The sequence below is a fragment of the Sander vitreus genome, chromosome 9, assembly GCF_031162955.1.
Source record: "Sander vitreus isolate 19-12246 chromosome 9, sanVit1, whole genome shotgun sequence".
Classification (NCBI taxonomy): Eukaryota; Metazoa; Chordata; class Actinopteri; order Perciformes; family Percidae; genus Sander; species Sander vitreus.
This window is the reverse complement of record NC_135863.1, coordinates 14771879-14789228: the sequence shown is the minus strand read 5'-3', so window position 1 is coordinate 14789228 and position 17350 is coordinate 14771879. Positions and strand designations below refer to the sequence as shown.

At 38.7% G+C, this 17350-nt stretch overlaps 1 protein-coding gene across 1 annotated transcript; it reads left to right on the top strand.

The window, feature by feature from the left end:
- Window positions 1-1568: 1568 nt before the first annotated feature.
- On the top strand, window positions 1569-13688 carry vtg3 (vitellogenin 3, phosvitinless). Its single transcript, XM_078258843.1, has 28 exons — window positions 1569-1642; window positions 2148-2168; window positions 2265-2416; window positions 2953-3204; window positions 3296-3457; window positions 3554-3702; window positions 3779-3929; window positions 4223-4380; window positions 5824-5989; window positions 6107-6232; window positions 6361-6579; window positions 7060-7277; window positions 7385-7482; window positions 7558-7682; window positions 7768-7869; window positions 7972-8091; window positions 8199-8388; window positions 8509-8596; window positions 8752-8937; window positions 9352-9490; window positions 10272-10440; window positions 10988-11094; window positions 11185-11271; window positions 11526-11732; window positions 12440-12585; window positions 12796-12934; window positions 13020-13130; window positions 13355-13688. Exons 1-27 carry the CDS (start codon window positions 1603-1605, stop codon window positions 13122-13124), a joined length of 3822 nt encoding a protein of 1273 aa, XP_078114969.1. The 5' UTR covers window positions 1569-1602; the 3' UTR covers window positions 13125-13130; window positions 13355-13688.
- The last annotated feature ends 3662 nt before the right edge of the window (window positions 13689-17350 follow it).

The following is a 17350-nucleotide window of genomic DNA, read 5'->3' as shown; positions in this document are numbered from 1 at the left end:
GGACAAAGATAATTTTTTAAGGCTCTGCACTGTAGTTTATGCACTCTAGCTTGCGCAATACACACTCATTAGAAACGCAGAAAAATGAAATGATCAGTAAACTTAAACAGCTTTTTCACAAAAACTGTAAAAGATATCAAACTGAAAATATATTTTCTAATACCTAAAGTTTTTGTGAACAGTTTAAAGTTTGAATCACGTCTGTAGGTGAACGAATGTAGGAGGAGATACATTTTGAAGCAGAAGAGGATTTGAAGGATTTGAAGCTTGCTCTCATTGACTTTAATGTTAAAATAAAATGTTTAAAAGCTTAATATTTAAAAAAGTATAAATAGTAGAAAAACAGTTGAAGAAGTCCCATCATCTCCTGAAAGAGCTGAAGATTTTAAAAGTTGAATGGTTTTATTGGCTGAAAGTATGCAGAAAAGAATAACAATAGTTGGAATGCTGTTGAACAGCATTCCCACAATAAATAAGAAAATGTAAGATATAAAGAACAGAATAACAATAGTTGGAATGCTGTTGAACAGCATTCCCACAATAAGTACTAGGCTTAGCTGACAAAGGTGTTACTGGAACTCAGATCATGACCTGACTAAACCCCACATATCTTCAAAGGTGTTTGAAATGCTTTTCCCCTCTTTGTTTGTCCTCAAAACAAGTTTCTCGATCCAATTTTAGGACAAAAATGTGATGTTGGCGACCTCTACTAGTTGATGCTGAAATTAAGAACAGGAAAAGCAGACGGTCAGGTGAATTGAAGCCTGGGAATGAAAGAGGTACAATGGTTTATGTGTGATTTATTACACAAAATACTCCTGTGTTGTACAATCTAAACCTAACCCTAAAAGACAACAGGAACAGACCATTTTGGATGATTGCTGTTTGGTGTCATCACATTCAAACTGCACATATAAACAACAGCGCTGTTTGCGAAGAATGTAAAATTGGCATGAAGAGCAGTGATTCACCACACTGTTTGACTTTGTTGTATCCAGGAGGAGAGCTTTGTGATGCCAGGGGACAGTGTATACATTTTAAGAGCAGGAGTTGCTCCAGATATTTAATAAGTAAAAGAATAAACCAGCCTGCATCTGCTCTGCTTTCACTCCACGTGACTGGGTTTCACTGAGGGAATAGATGAGCATCCCACTGGGTTAATCCCTTCATTCAGCTGTGAGAAATGTGTTTACTTCATTTTCTGAGTGAATAAAAATGAGGTTTCAACTTTGATATTCAAATTCAAGGTACTTGTACACAGTGTAACTCTGTTTTTTTGTACCTTTGTGTTTTAAACAGTGTAACATTACATCAATTTATTTCCCCTTGTGGGATAATAAAGTTGACCTTAACCATAACCCTTATTTTTCCCAATATTGTTGAGACAATTATCTTTAACATATTACTCATGTCCCTCTGACATTGTCACAGGTCAACATGGCTCTTGTGCTGACAGCATGTGTTTACTTAAAATCAGTCACTTCTCTAAACTGGACCTCTGTCCTGATCACAAGCTCTCAATGCAACCAGTTTCCTCAAAACCCATGCTGGTATATATAAAGGACAAATGCAGAAAATTCAATTCTACTCCTCAAGTTCAACATGCGAGGGCTCCTCCTATGCTGCCTTGTGGGTCTGGCCAGTAAGTTTTCATGGATTGGTTTAACTTGTAGAAGGATATCACAATCCTGCCTCAGAATTGTTTAACTTTGTTAACAGTTTCAGAGCTTTTCCAAATGACTCATAATCCTGGGGATTCACTTATTGTTTTGCAATTGTTATTCCACCATTCAATAAGAAATAAGTTTTTTACATGGATATCTGGAAAGGTAATATATATTAATCTACTTGCAGTTGGTCAATCATGACTTTTAGAGGTGAGTGATTTACAGAGTACGATGAATTTTACTTTAGCCATCGATCTGTTTTTGTGGTATTTTGGTTTATCACATGGATGTTTCTTTTTTGGTTTGGTTTACAATTCTACTATTTGATGTTATCGTTACATGTCTTTTAATATCTTGGGATCAAGTTGGAAATAAATGTTCTCACTTTAATCTGTTTTTTAGATCATAAATACATCAAATAAATGTGCTGATATATTTACAAAGGTTCTTATGCTGACACTATGATTTTAATTCTTTTAGCGAGTCAAAGTGTCAATTATGGTGAGTCTTTTCATCATCATCATAAAGTCAAAATAATCGTTTCTAGAACTTTCCATAAAGAAGAAGTGAAATGACATTTCATTTTGGATATTCCAGAGCCCCACCTGAACCCGAAGAAAACCTACGAGTACAAATATGAGGGAGTGGTAAATTTTGGACTCGGCATGCCAAACCTCGCTGAGTCTGGTGCAAGAATCACGTGCAAGATCAAGATCATAGGGGTGTCTGCTCAAACATTCATCCTTCAGGTGAGAGGGTAGAGGGTTATACAAACTCTCACAGAATATGTTGTTTAAACATGTTAGAAAAGCTGTAACTGAGTAGTGCAGCATGAACAATGACAGGTTGTTCATTTCATTTCTAACGTAATACAGTAAATGCATCATTTGTCATTTATCATTAATTAAGGTTTCATAAATTCTTTGGAAGGTAGTGAAGCCTCTAATCCACCAAAATGACTTTTTGTAAACCATCTAATAAATTGAAACTTTCTTCTTTCTTTATGAAAGGGCTGAAAATAAGTTCAGAGATTGTTTGTTACAAATGTTTGCATGACAACAGGTGACCAAACAGATGCTGTGTTCAAACTCTATTGGAATTAAAGTAAAGTAAGCTTTAGTACAGGCGCGTACCAGTTCTTGTCTACTTCTGTCCGGTTACAAATGCCACCTGTGTTTCATCTAACAGATAATCATCAGAGAGTTTTTCATGTTGACTCAGTACAAATACTCGTTAATGTGGTACATGATCAATAACCCTGCTTATTTCTATATCTGGTTAAAAGGTTTCAGATTTGGCCTTCGAGGAGTTCAATGGCTTCCCTGGGAAAAACAGCTTTAATGCCTCCCCAAAGCTCACCCAGCGTATTGCTGCCCAGCTTGTCAAACCTTTCATGTTTGACTACATTGGTGGACACGTTGGTAACATCCGAGCCTCTGCTGACATTTCTGACACTATTGTCAACATTGTGAGAGGGATTCTGGGATTGTTCCAAGTCACTGTGAAGACCACACAGACGATCTATGAGCTTGAAGAGGTAAGTCACTGCTGACAAATACATTACTCTCTACGCTGCACCATCAGCATCAGTAAAAACTTTTTTTTTCAACATTTTATTTTGTTTGTAGGCTGGCATCCATGGCATGTGTCCGAGTAACTATGCTACTGAAGTAAACGTGGAAACAAAGGACATGACCATCACTCAAGTTGTGGATGTCGGTAACTGCAGGGAGAAGGCAGTCATGTACAGAGGAATGGCTACCGCTGTGTTTGACCAAGTCTCCAAACAGGTCTGTTTATCTCACTGAAGATGCATCTGATCCTACAATTATAAATGAAACAGACCAAGGTCAGTGCTATTTTTGCTTGTGTGTCCTCCAATCTAGAGAGGGGAATCTGTCATTTCAACAGTGAGATATATTTACACAGTCAAGCCAACAGCAGAGGGAGGTCTCATTACCAAGGCTCATGGCCTGGAGCAACAGCACTTCAGTCCCTTCAACGTGAAGGGCGGCAGTTTCCAGATGCTAGCGATGTAAGACATTATGCCTGCTCATCCACAATGCTTGTCTACAATACAAATTGCCTGCTTTAAATAATCTCTCCTGCAGGAAGGAAATAGTGCTGCTCGGCGTGAATGACACAGTTCACCCAAACGTGTTTGGGCCAATGGAGAGCAAGGGCAACCTTGTTTATAAGTTTGTCAATGAAGAAGCTGATGTCCCTATTTTAATGCAGAGCCAGGACAACCCAGTACCAAAGGTAACAGTTATATACTGCTGCTACATAAAATTCATAGGTTTGTAAAATTTTTCCAGAAAGCATCGCAAAGCACTGTAAAAGATACACAACGTTACATCTAAATAAATATAGAAATAGCACGAAACAATTAAATTAGATCAGTTACATTCCTATTTATTATTTTTCCTTTTCAAAAATGAACTGAAATAATGTATTATGTCGTATAAAGTGACCTAACTCTTAATAAATTGTAAAATTAATTCTAGAGTTGCATACACTGATCAAGGAATCACTTTGTCTGATCCTCTTTCAAGGCTATTGAGTTGATCAAGCATCTGGCTGAGGTTAATCGTTACCAGATTGACAGTGCAACATCAGAGGACACTATAAAGCTGTATCAACTCCTGCGAGCGATTCCCTATGAAGGATTAGAAGTTATGTGGAAGCAATTTGCAGCAAATGATGAGCAAAGGTGAGTACTTGGTTATTGATTGGTCAATAATGAATAATCAAAAAAGAAAACAGGGGTTCAATAAGCTATTTATAAGATCTAAATATTAAGAATATAATATAAATTTCAGATGAAAAATGGAAATTCAAAACATGAAAACTGTAGCGATTCATGGATCCACATTTTTTAGCCCTGACAACGATACCGATACCGATACCGATAACGATACTGATAACGACACCGACACCGACGCCGAAGCCGAAACCGAAACCGATACCATTGTTTAATTAATAAGCTGTATGGAAGTGACTGGAATCATTCTTTTATGTGAAAGGCAACATCAGGCTTGACTAAAACATTGCTTTACTAACTTTGCAAAACGAAATGTAATAAACAAATAAAACAAATAAATACAAATATATGAATTTACTGAATTGTTATTTATTTTGAACATAAGACATTGTGCATCAGCAACTTGGTAAAATTCTTCAAAATTAACAGAGAAGTTACAATTCGAGTGTAAACCTTTTAAATGCAGCAACAAATGGTCAAAACTAAAACAGAAATCCAAATTTCAGTATATAATGCATATATATATATATATATATATATATATAATGTAGTAAATAACCATAGAATTGAATTGAATAGATCAGCCCCATTGTTACTGATAACCGATTTAGCTATTTTAATCTGTATCAGCCTGATATCTGAAGCTCTGATATTGGTATTGAATCGTTGCATCCCTAATGAAAAGGCCAATTTCTAGATTTAAAAAAATATATTTTCAAAAGGTATCTTAGCAGACACGCCAATTGCAATTTTCAGTTCCGGAAGTATTGTGAAGATCAGGCAGTACAGCAAAATGTCATGCTGTGGAGGTTTGGTGCATGGGTGTGTCAATGTCACCTCGAAGATGTGATCATTCACTAAACTTGACCCTGGACCCAGTGAGAACACTGCAGCAAGGTTTGAAAGTAAAATTCCTTTATAGATAACCTTTAACCAAGCATTTCATTATAGTATAATAGGATGGTGAACAAAATAGTCCAAGGCCATCTCTCAAATCTGATACTGATCCACTCAACTGAATAGCTAATTAAAGAGCATCCTCCCACTTAGTTCAGGAGTGATTTAGCTTCGATGAATGATTTATTATCAAGTTGAGGCATGATGACAGAAAGAGACTGCTTTCCTCACTCATTAAGATCACGTCAGTAACCAAAACCTTGTATAAAGTGCAATTAAATGTGACATCTGAACTTGTCCTTCACACGTTTATCTTTTCATTTTTCTCTCTTTATGTATTTGAAGGATAAGTTTTATCTTAAAGGTGCAATATGTAATACTGACATCTAGTGTTTAAAATAGTTACTGCAGTACAATTTACAGTAAATATATTACAAATTGGACCTTTAAGTATGATCTTATTCATCCAATTTCTCCCCTTTAACTTATTATTAGACGTTGGTTTTTGGACATGATTGTTGAGGTCAACGATGCCAGAATCCTGAAGTTCTTCCAAATGAGGTTCCAGGCTGGAGATGTGTCTACTAATGAAGCTCTGCAAGCCATTTTGCTGGTGATGAACCATCTCCAGCCCATTCCTGATCTGGTTGAGATGGCTAAAGTAAGTTAATACTGAAGACAGAGAAATTGTTTGCATATTGAAGAATGATATACATGCAATGATACCTGATCATGGCAAAATGTCTCTTTTTCTTTGTCCTTTGTGTATTTTTCACAGATGTTTTTAAAAATGCCTTTTTGTAAATCCAATATCTATCTGTGGCATGCTGTGGTGCTTTCCTATGGCTCTCTGGTGTACAAGCACTGCACCTATTATACACCTTGTCCTGTAGCTGCTGTTCAGGTAATTAACCAGAGGAATACATCACTTTCCTGCATAGTAACATCAATAAATTTACTGCATGCAAAATTATACTATATAAGTAAGTATTGGAAACAACTGACTGCATATTTGTTCAACATCTGTACCAGCCACTGCTGGACATGACTGTGGAAAATCTGAGGAATGGCACAGAGGCAGACATGGTCATCGCTCTGAAAGCTCTGGGGAATGCGGGTCATCCAGGCAGCATTAAAACCATCATGCGCTTCCTCCCCGGAGTTGCTGCCAGCCCTGTGAATCTCCCACCTCGTGTGCTGAGTGCCGCTGTGCAGTCTATGAGACTTATAGCTGCCAGAGACCCTCGCAGTGTAACTATATATAACAAGAATACATTTTACATGCTCATTTATCACAGCTACATGCTAGGTTTTTATATAAGTCATGTTATGTTGATTGCAATTGCACGTGCTTCATAGTCAAACTGAAAATGTAATTTTCTTAATAAGGTCAAATTCTGATTACCAATGCATTTACATGAAACAGTGAACTATTCTAATTCTGGAAAGCGTATTTAATTTTCTTCATTGTCGCAGGTGAGAATCATTTTTTTAACAATCATATGAAAGTTTGGCAAAAAAATGGCAAATCTGTTGCTATTATGTTGTCTTGACATTGTGGAAGTACATAATCGTCTCCATATTTACATCTACATTTACAGTAATCTGCCTTTTTAAAGTTCATTGTTAGTTTGGAATTTGTAGAGACTGTGTTGGAACAGAACATAAATTCAGAGCAGTAGTTGGTTAAATGGCGATCTTTCCTAATCATTATAATACTTGTGTTTTCAGGTCCAAGACATCACCATGAGTCTGTTCCTGCAGAAGAACCTTCCCGCTGAGATACGCATGATGGCCTTCATGATACTGTTTGACACTAAGCCATCAATGGCTTTGGTGTCCACAGTGACTGTACATCTACAGGAGGAAAAAGACCTCCATGTTATTAGCTTTGCATACTCCTACTTTAAAAGCATTGCCAGATCCAGTACTCCAAACAACCACTTCCTGTGAGCAAAACAATGCAGTTATAACCAGTTGGCTGTTATTGTTTATGTTATATCATCTCAGATGTTCTCCAGCTTTCACTTACCTTTTTTTGTGTTCTCGACGATAGCTCAACTGCCTGCAATGTAGCCGTGAAAATCCTGGCCCCTAAATTTGGTCGTCTCAGCTATCACTACAGCAAAGCAACGCGCATGGACTGGTTTAATGGTATGCTCTAATACAGATTCTTGGATTTATCTGAAACTGTTAACATGACAATTTGCTTTTTTTCCTCCTATACAGATGATTTCCTAATTGGTACAGCAGCAGAAGTCTTCATGCTACGAAGTGCAACAAACATCTTTCCCACTGAAATCATGATGAAAGGAAAATTTTATTTCATTGGTAGAATTCTGCAGCTATTGGAGGTACAGCGCTATATTGAAACTTTCACTAAAGATAAACATGTCCCCCAATTGTGAATAGTAATCATCTTTTCTTTTTATGCTGCAGTTGGGTATTCATGCTGACGGGCTTAAGGAGCTGCTTCGCGCTGGCATCCCTAGTTCTAAAGGAAATCTTAGTGTCAGTGACTTTCAGGCTGTTCTCAATGTGGTGAGTTTACAGTATAACTGAGACTTTAAGGCAGCATCACAACTGTACTATGATGTGTCAGCTTCATTTGTCTGGGTGACCATTGTGCTATGTCATTTTCAGCTTAAAAACTGGGAAATTCTGCCCAATGATAAGCCTGTCCTTTCTGCCTATACACGGACCTTTGGACAAGAGTGGTTCTTTGCTGATATTACCAAAGACACCATTCAGAACATATTCAGGGTGAGAGAACAATCTTTTCATGTCTAGTTTAATCAACATAAAGGACCATATTTTCATGCAGTGTACAAAGCCTGTTACATGCTGCTCTCCTGTGATCCCTCTTGCAGGCTGTCAGTCCTTCTACAGGGAAAGAGAGCCCTCTGTGGGCTGTGATTGAGAATTTAAAGAAGGGAGTGTCATGGCATTGGACAAAACCATACTTAATCTTTGAGGTTCGCTACTTCCAAGCTACCACCCTGGGTTTCCCATTGGAGATAAGCAAATATTATCAAACCATCAATGGGATCACTGTAAATGGTGAGGAGTCAAATCCTACAGCATTTAAATGCCTTACGAATCAAATTACTATTGATTAATGACTAAAACAACTTATTTTATTCAATAAACCAATATTAAAGTCCTTTTCTTTTTATGTAGCCAAGGCTGTAGTAAATCCACCACTGACTGATCATCTTGGACAACTGCTGACTTCTGAAATTTCACTGGAGACTGATGGTTTTATTGGGTAAAATATCTCATCTTCATTTAATTTAAATAACATATACCATCATGTTAAGCAACTTACTGTAGTAAGCAAACAAAATTGCCTTACACTGTCTGTACACTATTTGTATTCATTCTATGGAGTTACAACTTCTGAATTAACCTCTTCTTTTTTAGTTACACAAAGGATTTTTGGGTTTTCTATGGGATCAACACCAAGCTTTTCCAGTGCGGTTCCGAGTTTAAGAGCAAAATACCTATTGCTATCCCTTGGAATTTTGCTGCCAAGATCAATGTCAGAGAAATGAAGTTTGAACTTGACTTCCCTCCATGCAAAAAAGAGTTTGAACTTGTTTCAGTCAGGTATGTTTTCAGGGTGTGGGAAATAATAGTTTTACATAAGTATCACAATTCTGAATTAATTCACAAATTCCAAAAATCAATTCTCGTAGACCCATACAGTAACATCATGGTTTCTCCTCGCTATGTTAACAAAACAGCGGGCTGTTGAAACTCAGTGGACACTGAATACTTTGTCATGCTCTGTGCTGAAGTAAGAGCCTTAAAATAATGCCCCTGACTTATTTATTGACTCGAGAACAGATGCCAAATTGAAATTCAACTGAATCGAATCATGACACTAAGAATCAAAATCAAACCCACCTATTATTTATAATGGTTATGTAATACAGTTGTGCTTTAAGTTTTATAAAAGCTATCCACAACGCAGCCAATGTGCCAAGTCTAAGAGTTCTTACGTTCCTTTCCAACCAACAGCTCCAATGTGTACGCAGTCTCCAGGAACACTGAAGATCCAGCTTTGACTAAAATGACTCCAATTGTGCCCACCGCTATCGACACCAATGATGAAGTCGTCCACAAGGGACCGACAGCTGTGGGGCCTGAGTCAGATCAGGTACAGTCAACACCTAAGATTACTGTTGGAGTTGAACTGATTAATTCAAAACCCATTGCTTTTCTCATACTGTCTGTCTGAATATACCTGTATTCACCCTCTGTTTGAAATGCTCAGTTTTTGTGCCTGTCTCTTTAAGCCCCCCCTCCCGTGAAGCCCATTCTGCTCTATTTGGCTTGTGAGAAAAATTTGGCACACTTATGCAAAGATAGTTCTCAAGCCATTGGCAGGCATGGATTGGCTATCCCGGTGGGTGGGTCTATTTGTGTGGGCCGCATGTGCTGCACGCCGTTCTAAAGTTGTTGTTTTTTATTTGATCAGCCCATAGAGAGAAGAGAGATCATGTGATTGGCCCACTTGTGTGTCTTTAATGTAAACACTGGCCAATCACATCCTACTACAGCCCACCTCCATCCTACCATAGAGACAGAGCGTATTTAAGTCCCGTCTGTGGGTTGTATTTCCGGCCACCTCTAGGGGTGCTAATTTATGAAACGCTCCTGTGGTTTGCATTAGAGGGTAGGAATAAACAACGGATACCGTTGAATAGGTTTGAAGGACTTGTTGAAATTTTAACATGGGGTTAACTCCCTTTGGGAGCCAGCCTCAAGTGGCCACTCGGCACTCAATGAACTGCAGTTTTTTGCTCTTCTGCATTTACTTCATTTTTAGCACTGAAAAAGTGAGTTTTTCATGATATGTCCCCTTCCTTTTTATTTTTATTTGATATTTTGATTTAAAAGTAGATTAATATATTTATGATTTTCATCCAATCCAACAGGTACTGACACCAAACACATTGCATCCGAGATCCAACATGTGTGCTGAGAGTAAGATTTATGGAGCTGGTCTGTGTGTGGAGTCTGAGTTAAGGAGAGAGTATTATCATGAGGAATACCCCCTGTACTATTTCCTGGGATATACCCACATGGCATTGAAAGTAATCCCAGGTACAGTACAACACGCCCAACACATTACACCTTACAGTACTGGGTAATCCAAAACAGCATCACAAACTTACATATGGCCTCAAGAACGCAACAAATATTTAGCAGTTAGGGCACACAACTTGAGTCACACTGCTAAACTTACATTATAGACACAATGCACTTCTGACCGGGTGTGGTCAGAAGTGTGCTCTGTTGCACCTGTAACCAAACCCAAGAGTGATGTCACCATGTACTGACACACCCTGGAGTATACACTTTTACATCACTTCAGCAATTTTAACCACTGAAGGTAAAAAAAAAAACAACAACAAGATTTTAGGGGGTGTTATGTTACTGTTAGTTGTTTTTTATTCATTATTTCTTTGGTTTTGCACAATTATCAAAGTAAAATAATTTTATGATGGCAAAGCAGAGATTGAATTTAATTAGATTTTACAGGTGAATACCTGTAAAATCTACTTAAATTCAATCTCTGCTTGTTATTGTTTCTGCTTGTATGCATTTCTTTCTTAACTCTTTGCTAACATAGCCTGTGCACTTTTATTAGCCCAGGCAATCAAAGCTGTTGACAAAATCCACTTTGAGGTTAATGCCGGCCCGAGCAAACATCCAGTCAGCACACACCAACTGCTTGAGACTCTGAGGCTTTTCAAGGTATTTGGCTACTCTTGTAATGTTGTTATCTGTGCACCTGCTCTGGTGTGTTATCGATTCAATTCTCCTGGTGCTTAATTGTCTTTACAGGAAGCCACCCAGGGAGGACGTCTGACCTCTGATTCAGCCTCAAGTGTCAGAGGATCTCATCACAGCCATCATGACGACCTATTGGAAGTATGTTAAACGTGCTCCAAAGAGAGTGACCCAAAATGTGTTTCAATGCAAAACAATAGGCTGTTTGTTCTGAGCAAAGTCATCATGTAAAATGTTTCAGCTGTGCTAATGATTCATGCTCCCATCACAAAAAAAGGGGCCCATGTTAGAAATGCAGCTATTTTTGTGCATATGATCTAAACTCTGCACATATTGGACATGATGCCCACAAACCTATTACAGCCTAATGGATTGCCTTCTATCTCATTCAATAGGGCTTGAACTCAACACCTGAAGCTGTGTTGAATATCAAAGCCTTGGCCATGAGTGGCAACCAGAAGCCCGAGGGTTACGATGCAGCCTTCTACTACACACCCGAGGCAAACATTCACAATGCTCAGATGATTGTGTCCCAGGTTGGGGAAGACACCAACTGGAAGATGTGCGTCGACACCAATGTGAATGCCCATGTCGAGGCAATGGTAGATATAAAACACACATAATACTAATTTTAATTTTTATCTAAGTGAATAAAATGCCAGAAATGTCAAGAATAATATTGTTGTTAGCTTATGCTATTACCAGCAAATTCCCTAAGAAGACTAAAACCAGCAATCATAAATGATAGCTAGCCTTATCCTTTAAAAACATTTTAAAAAAACATAACCAAATTACATCCCGCCACCATCACTATCAATTGTCCTTTCTTAAAAGGGAGAAATACAGTCTTTCACCAAAGTGATCACATCTCACATGTATAATGTGTGCAACTTCTTTACTTTATGTACTGTACATATGTGAAGGTTCCTCTTAAATGCCTGCTACATTTATGCTGACAAACATATGACTCGTGCTATAAAATCTTGCTATAAACAAAATCAGTCTCATGGCAGCATTGTAAGTGTAACTGCATACTGGCTTTTACATTTTTCAGTTTTTATAGCATCAAAAACATTAAAAACACAGATTCAGTTGTTGTCTGGTGTTAATCTATAGTATGTATATATATTTGTCCTATAAATCTGTTCAAATACACTGTCTATTAAACTGTATGTTACATTTCTACATTAAAAATCATATGGTACACATAATATGGTCAGGTATTTTATTATATTGTATACTGAGGTCGAAGCCAAGTCTTTTGCTTGTAGGGACTCCCTTCATGATTGGTCTCTTGTGTTTGGCCTAGGCAAACATTGGATGGGGAGCTGAATGTCAGTCCTATGAAATGTCAATGGTATCTGCAACTGCACATCAGCCTGGCTCCAAGCCAACACTCAAGGCCAAAGTACAGTGGACCAAGATACCAGAGACCATGGCAGAGATGGGCACAAGGTGAGCCTCAGTAGAACAAAGGTGAAGTTTGTATCAAGGAGTATATAAAATGTGAGGAGGAGGAAGAGGAGCGTGAGCTGAAGAAGAAGGGGAAAAATGACTTAAAATCACTTTTATATGGTGGGAACATTTTCTGTGTTCACAATTATGAGACATACTGGCATGTGTTGTTAAAGAAGCATTTTTTTGTTTGTTTTTTACCTCTCCCAGAATTGAAAGCTACATTCCAGGCATAGCTTTTTATCTCGGCTTCTACGAGCAACATGAGAGAAATGCCAAGCAGGAGGTTTCTGTATCAGTTGTTGCCGCCTCAGCAGACAGCGTCGATGTGAAGATTAAATTCCCAGAGGTATTGGAGGAAACATTTACTACCTACATTTTTATGCAAAACTTGTATTTACATGAATGTGTCATTTCTTCTGTCTTGTCATTAGTATACAGTCTACCACCAGGCTTTTCTGGTTCCACTGCCACCTGGCTGTTTTCAGGAGTTTCAACACCTTGGAAACACAACAATTGACAGTTTTGGATGCACATAAAAACATGTAAGCTGCATAAAACCAGTTTGATTAAGCTTAACTGGATTTTCATAATAATTCAATGTCTTTTGGAATATTTTGTGTAATGTGTGCGTGTATGGGTGTGTGCGTGCGTGCGTGTGTGGCAGTGGATTGTGTTGACAGATTTCTATGCAAAACAGATCAGCAAAAACAAGCAAAGAGCTGTGCCATTTTTTTGCTTGATTTTTAAAATATGTTTTGTGCTGCAGAAAGACAACAAAGCCTAGATGGGATCCAGATGCCTCTTTTCCCAGTGATAACGCTGCAACCAAAATCTCACTACCGTGATGAAAGTGAGGATCATAAAAGTTGCATCAGTAATCCGTCAGATGTCACCCTTTTGAAAATAACCTGTAAAGGTCCTGAATTATTCATTACAAAGGTGTTAATATTTGAACACCGTCTTTTGATGAAATATTGTGTAAATTCATGCTTATGTCCTGAAATATTGTATCTTCATCATACTGGATTCATCCAAAACTTGTTTCAGCAATCTGTGTTTTTGCTCTGATCCTGTTAATATAAATCATTTGTTAATCCAAACTTGTTGAATCTGTGTATCCCATGATTTACAGTGCAACACTTAATGAGTCTCCACCAAGTTCAGTTTCTGCAGCTGGATTGTAGTTATAGAAGACTGTTTCATGACATATAATTTAGAACTAAATGATTGATGGTATTACACTAACTGAGATGTAATCTGAGCTCATCACACAATGTTGTGAAGTTAGACAGCAGCAGTGAAAATATCCCTAGAAATCCAGGTCAAGTAATAAAATCTCTAAAAAAAATAAATAAAAGGAATTTGTATGACATTATATTTGCCAGTTCTAATTTTCCTTACAATATGGAAGAGATGGAGTTGGCAGGTTTGTCTACTCTAGCAGCCAATCTGGCAAACGAATAGCCTTTGTTACGGGTCCTGTTATTCTCTAAATATCCCATTTCATTGTCAAAATACTGAATGTTTAGTTTTGGATTCATCAAACTGGATCATAAATGTCCTTTTTGGAAGGTTTCTACTGAAAGAGACCGATGTGTACAAGGTCTGTATGACCTGCTCTGTTTGTTTGGTCAACTCAACCAACAGGACTGTTTGCAGATATCAGTACACAATGTCACCATGCATGCCTTTAAAGTTCACTGCCTCTGCCAAACAAAGCACTCTATGCCCTTTGCTAAACCATGTCAGATGCTCATTGAACAGTTGCACTACATTATTTGCAGTAATATTCAGAGATCTGTAAGTAGAGGTATTACTTTGTAAACGGATGAAAGATCTATAATTGGTGCTCCTGAACTGGCCTAGGCCCAAATCTTGACTTTGAGTTGTAACAAATGGGATGTATCACTAGCCAAAGATAATGATTGCATCCTAACCAAAGACTGGTTGTCCTAACTACTTCTGGCTCTGCTTCTCCTGCCTACGCGGATTTAGCCAGATGGTGTTGAATTGCCGAGAAAAGACATCGCCATCAAAGCCTGAACAGGATGAGCACAATTCTAATGGCACTATTATGTTCCATTTACATCTCTAATATCCTGTGGGCTTTCAAGTGCTGGTTGACAGGCTGATTGTGAATCTGTTGTGCCTACATCAAGATTCACATCACCTCTTGTCGTCTAGATGATCGGGACACCCTGACCTTGTGTTGACAGGTGAAATCAGCTGGTTAGAAACCATTAGTAAATGATTGATCAGGTAATTTGGAGGAGGAGGGATAGGCCATCCCCTCCTTTTTATTGCTGCTCACTCTGTGACTGTGACTTGCCTCATTAGGCCCAACTATACCAGCCCTGCTAAAAGCCATCAGAGGGTAGCTGATAATAAAACCATGGCTACAGACATTTTGTCCAATTGCAGCTATTACTCCATGTTGGAGGAACAAAAAGTCAATGCAGCTGAAGAGTTTTGTTATAAAACCAATAATTCAACAAGTGACACTTCATGAAAATGATTTGGGGCAGTTTTTGAACAGATGGTGCACAGAAAGAACAATTAACATCAGCCTAAGCATTTTTTTTTGCATTGACAACATGGGACATGGCATAATCCTGTGGTATGCATCGGTGTGTGTGTGTGTGTGTGTGTGTGTGTGTGTGTGTGTGTGTGTGTGTGTGTGTGTGTGTGCGTGTATGTGTGTGCATGTGTGTGTGTGTGTGTGTGTGTGTGTGTGTGTGTGTGTGTGTGTGTGTGTGTGTGTGTGTGTGTGTGTGTGTGTGTGTGTGTGTGTGTGTGTGTGTGTTTGTGTGTGTTTAAAAGTGTGAGCACTAGAGGACAGTGTTTAGCAGACATTAAAATATCCCTGGCTGAGCGCTAAAAGCCTGGCACCAGTTTTTGTTCAGCTCACAGAGTGATGCAGTGGATGTGGACTTTTTGAGGATAAATAAACATATGTCTTGGCACAGTCAAAGGGCTCCCGCATCTCTGAGGCTTGCAATGAGATGACACATTTTATTCTAATATGAAAAAAAGATAAGAAAATAGTGACTGACTGTTAATATTATTTGTTGAAGGCGGCAGCATACTGCTAACCACTTTATCTTAATGCTACTTTTTTTTAAAGTAATTAACAGATAACCATGGTTTATGTTCAGGGGAGTTGCTCTTACAGTTGCATGGGCACATTCGTCTCTGAGTTGATACCAATTTCTCATTAGCAAGGGGAGCTGGTTTGGTGTCAGGTGAAGAAGAGCATCAGCGAATGATCAATCGGTTAATTCGGATGAGCCATAAGCTGGATTGCTTTTTCACCAGCACACATGAACTGACATAAACTGCCTCCCCTTCTAATTTTAGGTACACTGATATGAGGCGTGTATGCAGGGTGAAATGTGACTGAGTGGGCGAGACTGGTTACATCACTGATGTTACCAAGTGGGCACACCTAGTTACAGACACTTCCAGAGGGCTCAAAATCTGACATCACGCCTGCTGTACGACTTCCACCGAGCTCACATCATTTCACCATCACTCTCATTAAATGAGCTTGTTGCCAAGTATCTTGATGTTGTTAAAGGGGTGATAGAATGATTATATAGGGTATTTTACACTGTTCCTCAAGGTCTCCTAATAGGGTATGTAACATTGGTTGGGCTGAAAATTGCCCGAATGCTATTTCATGGGCCCTTAACTACTCCGTGAATATGGCCTTATTTGTAACAAGAGCTTTTCTTACAAATATGGTATGCTCATGAATATTTCGATGAGCTGCGCGCTGATTGGTTTGAGCGAACCACATACAAACACATTGGAGATGAGACAGCAGGTCTCATATTTCAGACACTGCAAAGTTATACATTGTTTGTCTACTATTTTGCTATTAAATTCACTTCTGAGACTTTTTTATGCGAGAAATCAACTATATAAAGCTCAAATATGGGCCGTTTTACGAAGATTGATTTGGTAATTTAGGACTTTAGGAGCTCCACACAGTCTGACGAGAAAGCGGCAACCTCCATACCCAGTGAAAGTCACCGTTTCTCGGTTACTGGACTACGGGGGCTCGGGGCTCCGCGGCCGGCTGCCAGCTGCCGGCATAACTAGAGTATATTTACAGTTTGAATTTTGTCACTCCACTTATATTACAGCTACCCCAAGGTCTTATAAAGCCATCAATTGGGTCCGATTTCAACTTAAAGCATTTTTGTGAACATGAGGGGTTTCGTTAGCTGCTAGTGTCCCTTCTATCCTATGTGTACAGATCGCAGCTAGTTAGCTACACTTTCGGCATAACTAGAGTATATTTACAGTTTGAATTTCAGAGGTCTAGGAGGAGGCTAGCTAGCTCTCATTGATAGAGCTCCATCCAGCCGCGGGCTCTATCAATGAGACTTGCGGACAAGAGGCGTTTATTTCTCCGATTGTTTGTTTAAATAACTCAATACACATCCATTATAAGATTAACTGGAACATGTGGTAAGAGATTGCCGGCGTAACAAGCTCGCTGACTGCTCTTTCACTCACACACACCGGCCATTTAGCAGGAAGAGGGGAACTGCAGGCTGAGTGTAAAAGGGTGAAAGGCGGAGGTATGTCCCTCTTTGGCTAATGTATTTTAAAGATGGAGGCGCAACATGCCGGCCGTCATTCCAGCGACTCGCTCGTATGTATTCTGAATGATTCTAGATGGCAGATTCTACGCTTAAGAGAATACTTTGATTAGTTGGTGGAAGTAATTACACATGAATGAGCATATATTTGT

Excerpts from the sequence above, each read along its gene's own strand:
- vtg3 (XM_078258843.1), top strand. The coding sequence starts at position 1,603 with ATGCGAGGGCTCCTCCTATGCTGCCTTGTGGGTCTGGCCA. Across the intron at positions 3,205-3,295 it reads CGATCTATGAGCTTGAAGAG|GCTGGCATCCATGGCATGTG; the intron begins GTAAGTCACTGC and ends TTTTGTTTGTAG. Across the intron at positions 4,381-5,823 it reads GCAGCAAATGATGAGCAAAG|ACGTTGGTTTTTGGACATGA; the intron begins GTGAGTACTTGG and ends ACTTATTATTAG.